The sequence below is a fragment of the Orycteropus afer genome, unplaced genomic scaffold (genome assembly GCF_000298275.1).
Source record: "Orycteropus afer afer isolate SDZICR_OR568_19922 unplaced genomic scaffold, OryAfe1.0 scaffold00745, whole genome shotgun sequence".
Classification (NCBI taxonomy): domain Eukaryota; kingdom Metazoa; phylum Chordata; class Mammalia; order Tubulidentata; family Orycteropodidae; genus Orycteropus; species Orycteropus afer.
The window spans coordinates 685,359-693,368 of record NW_006922332.1 but is presented as its reverse complement, the minus strand read 5'-3'; the positions used below and the strand labels follow the sequence as shown (position 1 = coordinate 693,368).

General features: G+C 38.9%; 1 protein-coding gene across 1 annotated transcript in view; it reads left to right on the top strand.

Moving 5' to 3' along the window:
• The window catches only part of EML5 (EMAP like 5), a 197,868-nt gene that overhangs the window by 179,912 nt on the left and 9,946 nt on the right, over positions 1-8,010 (top strand). The window contains exons 33-34 of the mRNA XM_007957415.1: positions 5,793-5,966; positions 6,658-6,866. Of these exons, the coding sequence (XP_007955606.1) occupies positions 5,793-5,966; positions 6,658-6,866 (383 nt within the window). The remainder of the gene's footprint in view (positions 1-5,792; positions 5,967-6,657; positions 6,867-8,010) is intronic.

Below are 8,010 nucleotides of genomic sequence, written 5' to 3'. Positions count from 1 at the left end.
TTTTGGTCATGTTGTAAGAAGGGACCATTCCCTGGAGAAGGATGTCATGCTTGGTAGGGTGGAGGGTCGACGAAAGAGGGGGAGGCCTTCAGGGAGATGGATTGATATGGTGGCTGCGATGATGGGCTCAAGTATAGCATGGATTGTGGGGCTGGCGCGGGATCGGGCAGTTTCGTTCTGCTGTGCATGGGGTTGCTATGAGTCGGAAACGACTCAATGGCACTTAACAACAACAACATGTACCCTTTACAACAGAAAACTCTGTACTTAATTGTTTAAGCAATAAGGAAATTTACAAAAAGAACATTTCAAGATTTGTCCTGAAGTACAAGACTGTCAGTAATAGGATAATATCCATATACCTAGAAGTAAGACCAGTTAATATGACTGTTAATCAAATTTGTGCACCAACCACTAAGACCAAAGATGAAGAAATTGAATATTTTTATGCACTTCTGCAGTCTGAAATTGATCGAACATGCAGTCAAGATGCATAGGTAATTACTGGTGATTGGAATGCAAAAGTTGGAAATAAAGAAGAGGATGGCTAGCTGGGGGAAATGGCTTTGGTAATAGAAGTGACATGGTAGATCACACGATAGAGTTTGACTTATTAACTACAAATACATTTTAAACAACATAAAAGGCAAATGAACCTCACAGGATGGAATACACAGAAGTCAAATCATCTGCATCTGTGGAAAGAGATGATGGAGAAGCTCAGTATGATCAGTCCGCACAAGGCCAGGGGCCAGCTGTGGAAGAGACCATAGTTGCTCATACGCAAGATGAAGCTGAAGAAAATGGAAACAAGTCCGCAAGAGCCAAAGCATGACCTTGACTATATCCCACCTGAATTTTGATACCATCTTGGAAGTTTAGGTGATCAATGTCAGGAGGAACCAGGCCAGAGGAAAAAGTAAGAAAAGTTTACTTAAAGAGTAAAATCACAGAAGCATAAAGGCTGGCTCTTAGTATCCAAGAAACCAGCACTGATTGTATAAGTCAGTCCTTTTTTTCAGAGTTCCTTATTTCTTTGATTGATAATTGAAAACATCATTCTCTCTGGTCCCAAGGTCAGCTTATTCTTTCCATGTGGGTCATATTGCCATTATTGTTTTATTGTTTCTTTCCTGTAATTCCTACTCAAGAATAGATTTTGATAAGAACCAGACATTAGTTGTTAAGGGGGTTTGGTGGTCAGCTTCTTTTCAGGAGTACCAGACTGGAACTTCTAATAAGAATCAGACATTAATCATTATAAGGTTGGGTAGTTAGCTATTTTCAGAAGTGTACATTCCTTTTTAGCCGAGGACATAAGATTTGATTGTATTAACCCTTCCACATCTGAAGAACACATGTAACAAATTTGACCACTAATGACTGAAGATCAGATGAGTTGTGGGTTACCATACATGAAGAAAGAAAAAGCTCATTAAAAAGACAGGAAAGAAAGAGAAGACCAAAATGGGTGTCAGAAGAGACAGAAGCTTGCTCTTGAATGGAGAATAGCTAAAGCAAATGGAAGAAATTATGACGTAAAAGAGCTGAACAGATTTCAAAGAGCAACTTGAGAAGTCAAAGTAAATTATTATAAGTAAGTGTGCAAAGAGTTGGATTTAGAAAACCAAAAGGGAAGAACACACTAGGTATTTCTCAAGCTGGAAGAACTGAAGAAAAAAATTCAAGCTTTGAATTGCAATATTGAAGGATTCAGTGGGCAAAATATTGAATGATGCAGGAAGCATCAAAATAAGATGGAAAGAATACGCAGAGACACTTTACCAAAGAGAGTCAGTTGGTGTTCAGCCATTTCAGGAGGTAGCACATCATCAAGAATCGATGATACTGAAGGAAGAAACCCAAGCTGCATTGAAGGCATTGGCAAAAAAACAAGGCTCCGGGAAGTGACAGAATACCAACTGGGATGTTTCAGCAGATGAATGCAGCGTTGGAAGTGTTCACTCATCTGTGCCAGAAAATTTAGAAGACAGCTACCTGGCTAATGTACCAGAACAGATCCATATTTGTGCACATACCAAAGAAAGGTGATCCAACAGTAATTACTGAATAATATTACTAATATTACATGCGAGTTAAATTTTGCTGAAGATAATTGAAAAATGTTTACAGCAGTACATCAACAGGGAACTGCCAGAAATTCAAGCCAGATTCAGAAAAGAACATGGAACAAGGGCTATCATTGCTGATGTCAGATGGATCTTGGCCAAAAGCAGAGAATACCAAAAAGATGATTGCCTGTGTTTTATTGACTGTGCAAAGGCATTCAACTGTGTGGATCGTAACAAATTATGGATGATGTTGTGAAGAATGGGAATTCCAGAATATGTAATTGTACCCACATGGAATCTGTACATAAAACAAGTTATAGCTGTTCTAGCAGAACAATATTAAGTGGCAAAAATCAGGAAAGGTGTGCATCAGAGATGTATCTTTTCATCATACTTATTCAATCTGTATACTGAGCAAATAATCCGAGAAGCTGGACTATATGAAGAATGCAGCATCAGAATTGGAGGAAGACTCATTAACAACCTGTGATGTGCACATGACACAACATTGCTTACTGAGAGCCAAGAGGATTTGAAGCACTTACTGATGAAGATCAAAGCCTACAGCTTTCAGTATGGATTATAACTCATCATAAAGAAAACAAAAATCTTCACAACTGGACCAATAAGCAACATCAACATAAATGGAGAAAAGACTGAAGTTGCCATGGATTTCATTTTACAAGTGTATCTCAAGAGATACTGTAGGTACAGATCCTCTGCCGCAATAAAGTGTATATTGCAATGAAGTGAGTCCACTTTATTGTTATGTTTTTTGTTTCCCAGTTCTACAAAAGTTACATTTACACTATACTGTAGCCTGTTAAGGAGCTCTGGTGGTGCAATGCCTAAGGCATTTGACTGCTAGCCTGAAGGTTATAGTTCAAACCCACTAGCCTCTCCACAGAAGGAAGCTGGGGCAGTAAAGATTTACTGCCTTGGAAACCCAGTGGGAGTCTCTGTGAGTCAGAATTGACTTGATGGCAGTGAGTTTGGTTTTTTTATTTTTATTTTTTCTTTGGTAGCTTATTAAGGAGCTGTAGTGGTATTGAAGGAAGAAATCGAAGCTGCACTGAAGGAATTAGCAAAAAAACAAGGCTCCAGGAATTGACAGAATACCCATTGAGATGTTTGAACAAATGGTTGCTGCACTGAGGCACTCACTTGTCTACGCCTTGGAAAAAATTTGGAAGACAGCTACCTGACTGGAAAACATCCATGTTTGCACCCATTCCAAAGAAAGGTGATCCCACATAATGTGGAAATTATCGAACAGTATCATTAATATCACATGCAAGTAAAATCTTACTGAAGATAATTCAAAAACAGTTACAGCAGTATATTGACAGAGAACTTCCAAAAATGCAAACTGGATTCAGAAGAGGACGTGAACAAGGGATATCATAGCTGGTATTTGATGGATCTTGGCTGAAAGCAAAGAAAACCAGAAAGATGTTTGTGTTTTATTGACTATGCAAAAGCATTTGATTGGGTGGATCATAACAAATTATGGATAACATTGAGTGCAATAGGAATTCCAGAACACTTAATTGTGCTCATGAGGAACCTGTACATAGACCAGGAGGCTGTCGTTTGAACAGAATAAGGGGATACTGCATGGTTTAAAATGAGGAAGGGAGTGTGTCAGGGTTGTAACCTCTCACCATACTTATTCAGTCTATATGCTGAGCAAATAAGCTGAGAAGCTGGACTATATGAAGAAGAAAGTGGCATCAGGATTGGAAGAAAACTCATTAACAACCTGTGATATGCTGACAACACAACTTTGCTTGCTGAAAGTGAGGATGGCTTGAAGCAGTTACTGATGAAGATTAAAGACTACAGTCTGCAGTATAGATTACTCCTCAATATAAAGAAAACAAAAATCCTCACAACTGGACCAATAAGTAGTATCATGATAGATGGAGAAAAGACTGAAGTTGTCAAAGACTCCATATTATTTGGTTCTACAGTCAACACCAATGGAAGCAGCAGTCAAGACATCAGATGAAGTATTGCATTGGGCAAATCTGCTGCAAAAGATCTTTCAAGTGCTGAAGAGCAAAGATGTCTCCTTGAAGACTAATGTGCGCCTAACCCAAGCCATGGTATTATCAATTGCCTTATATGCACGTGAGTGCTGGACAATGAATAAGGAATAAGAAGAGTTGATGCTTTTGAATTGTGGTGCTGGTGAAGAATTCTGAAAGTACCATGTCTGCTAGAAGAACTACCAGTTCTGTCCTGGAGGAAGTGCAGCCAGAATGCTCCTTGGAAGTGAGGATGGCCAGACTTCATCTCACCTGCTTTGGTCGTGTTGTCAGAAAGGACCATTCCCTGGAGAAGGACATCACGCTTGGTAAAGTGGAGAGTCAACAAAAAAGGGGAAGGCCCTCAACAAGATGGACTGACACTGTGCTGCAGCAATGCACTCAGGTATAGCAAGGATCATGAGGCTGGCACAGGACTGGGCAGTGTTTTGTTCTGTTGTACATGCGCTTGCTATGAGTCGGAGATGACTTGACAGCACCTAACAAAAACAAGTGGTGTAGTGGTTAAGGCATTTGCCTGCTAACCAAAAAGTTGGTGGTTTGAACCTACCAGCTGCTCCACAGAAGAAAAGATGAGGCAATCTGCTTATGTAAAGATTTACAGCCTTGGAAACCCACCAGGATTCACTATGAGTCAGAATTGACTTCATGGCAGTGAGAGAGCAAGAGTGGTCTATTAAATGTGTGATAGAATTATGAAAAAGTTTAAATATCGTGAGAATTACAATAGACACAGAGACACTAATGAAGCATCAGAAGGATTGTGAGGCTGGACAGGACTGGGCAGTGTTTTGTACATGGGGTTGTTGTACATGAGGTCACTATGAATCAGAGCTGACTTGCCAGCCCCTAAAAACAACAACATTTTTATTATTTTACTAAAAATACTTACATTCTGAGACCAAATTAATTATCAAATTGACTTAAATATGCACTTTTGTAGAATACAAATCATAAAATATGGACAGTATACAGCTGTGAAATTTTAATTTAGAAAATGGCGAGAACTCTCAGAATTTTTTAAACAGTAGAAACAGGCAGCACAAGATGCCAGCAACAAATATATTTTTTTAAAAGATAGGGAAGTTTATTTCTCCTATGAAGTCCTGCTTCTTAAAAGAAAACAAAGCCACTCTCTTATAAGTGATGTGAATTTAGCTTTTTACCAGACAGCTGTGGGATGGTTGAAATTTTCTTTAGAGATCTATTTTGTTGGCTTCCCACCTACTGCCTTTCTCAACTTATTTCTGTTTTTCATCTCTCCTTCTGTTAATATCAGTACTGAATGTACCTTGGTATTTATTTATTGTGTAATATTTGTATGGTTTGCCACATAATTATATAAAGATTAAAAATGTATATAAAACGTGTTATTTTTGAGGAGGTGTTCAAAGATGTGATTGGCTGATTTGCTTGTCTTTTTTTCCAAAACTACAATGTAATAGATAGCATTTAGGAGTATTCTTTATTTTATGTGTGTGTCCTTCCCTCCCCTCCCCTTCCTTTTCTTCTTTTAATTTAGTCCTACTTTTGAACTGTTCTGTATTAAGTACATAGTCTTTCTTTGGTATCTATTTTTCCAGGTTTAAGAGATGAGTATATATTAGCCTCAGAAATAGGAACATTTCTAACAAGTGTGTTACAACTTCTGGGTTTTATCTTTATTTAGCTACAGCCCCTTCCATCCACATCTGGGATGCGATGAACAAGCAGACTTTATCGATCCTGAGATGCTACCACTCAAAGGGAGTGTGCTCGGTCAGCTTCAGTGCAACTGGCAAATTATTACTGTCTGTGGGACTAGACCCAGAGCATACTGTTACCATTTGGAGGTGGCAGGAAGGTAGGATTCTTTTTCCTTTGTGATTTTTAAAATACAAATACTAAGATGATATTTATTCTGTATTTTACATTTAAGTTGAGGATTGAAACCATGATTCACTACAGCCCTACACAGTACACAGTTGGGGGTACTGTAAGAATGTTCCATTTGAAAACTCCAGTGAAAATGTAAGCTCACAAAGCAGGTATAATGAAAGTTACCAGCAGTATAAATAATTTACTTCTTTTTTTTTTTTCAGTAAGAAACTACTTAAATTTCTTTGCTAACTACTAATGATCTGACTGATTAGGGTAGGGGAAGACCTTAACCAAGAATGAAAATGAAGTATATATTATATGCTAATGGAAAATGAATAGGTTAATATTACTTAACATGCTCTAGACAAAATATTTCATAAAATGAAGTTCATGGACCTACATGGAAAAAAGGCTATGGTCCCTAAAATCACAAATGGCTCTTAAATGGCACTGCAGTTTTCCAGAGTGCACTCACTGACGAAGACAAGTGAAAAGGACCCTCTACACAAGTATCTGAGTATCATGTGATTGCCAGGTAGCAGGGCAAGGACAGGACCTTCATCTTCTTAAACACATTGGTGTTTCTGAACTATGTGTTTTAAATAACTATTTGATCTGTGAAAATTACCTTACTTCTACTAACCTAGATTATTTTCCTGTATTTTCTTTACCAGGTGACAAAATTGCCAACAGAGCTGGTCACAACCAACGTATTTTTGTGGCAGAATTCAGACCAGATTCAGATAGCCAGTTTGTCTCTGTGGGAGTGAAACATGTGAAGTTCTGGACCCTGGCGGGAAGGGCTCTTCTGAGCAAAACAGGGCTCTTGAGCACCCTGGATGACGTCCGCATGCAGACCATGCTCGCTGTAGCGTTTGGTGCAGTATGTCTCTCCCAGTGCATATGGGGGGGGTAACTTTGAATGTTCTTGCCTTAAATAGCAAGCACCATGCTTATGTGCCACTGTAATCTGCCAGCCATTACTTATGTCCTGGTTACACATATGTTTCATCTTTCAAAAAATCAAGGAGTGGGCTGGAGAGTTAAAGAGGGGCCAGAAACAGTCCTCGGGCCACTAGCATTCTCAGCTTTCATTCACTTCTCACCAGCAAGCTAAACATCGTATTTTCCTTCCTAATAGTTTGTCAGGGTCCTAAAAAATATTTTTAGAGTAAAAGAAAAATAAATCAAGAGACAAGATTTCAAGTGGTGTAAGGTAGTGCTTGTATTTAGGGTTTTCTTTGCTTTCTGTTGCCATAAATCATTGCTTCTCTAATTTAGAATAGGAGGTAGGGAGACAGAAGGAGAGAGCAGTTCCTGGTCTCGATAGAGGAGGGTTCAAGAGCCCTCTCCTGCCTTTGTCCCCCCACCCGGCACCACCACCTAACCTGCTACATCTCTTCCCTTTAATACCCACCTTGGCAAGGGCTTTTAAATCCTCTAGTGCATAGAAAACCTAAGTGGATTTCTTTCTTGAAGTATTTATGTGTGGATGCAGTATTTGAAGGAAGAAAATGATCATTTTAGAACCTTTCAGTGCACTTGTGGTTTTGAGGAAGAGATCGCTGAAAGTACCAGACACGCTGTGTCAAAGGTCAGGTGAACATGCTGGGGATTCTTATACCAAACCAGCAATTCCTTTGTAGGTCAGGTGTTTCTGGCATTTCGTTTGTCCATGGAAGTTAATTTTCTTTACCTGTAAAATTCCTGACATACTTAATTGCCCATTCCCAATAGAAAATAAACTTAAAAGATTAAAGAATTAGTCATAATTGACTTTTTATGAGTGAAGCCATATGCAATCTGTAAGAATGTTTTCTTACATAATATAACAAAGTGGGTTATGTTCAGTTTAAGTATTTCTGAGCATCCTGTATAGTAAACCAAAAAACCAAACTTACTGCTGTCGAGTCGATTCCGACTCATAGCATCCCCTCCTTGGGTTTCTGAGGCAGTATCACTATGGAAGTAGATTGCCCCATCTTCCTTCCGAGGAGTGGCTGGTGGGTTTGAACTGCCAGCCTTCT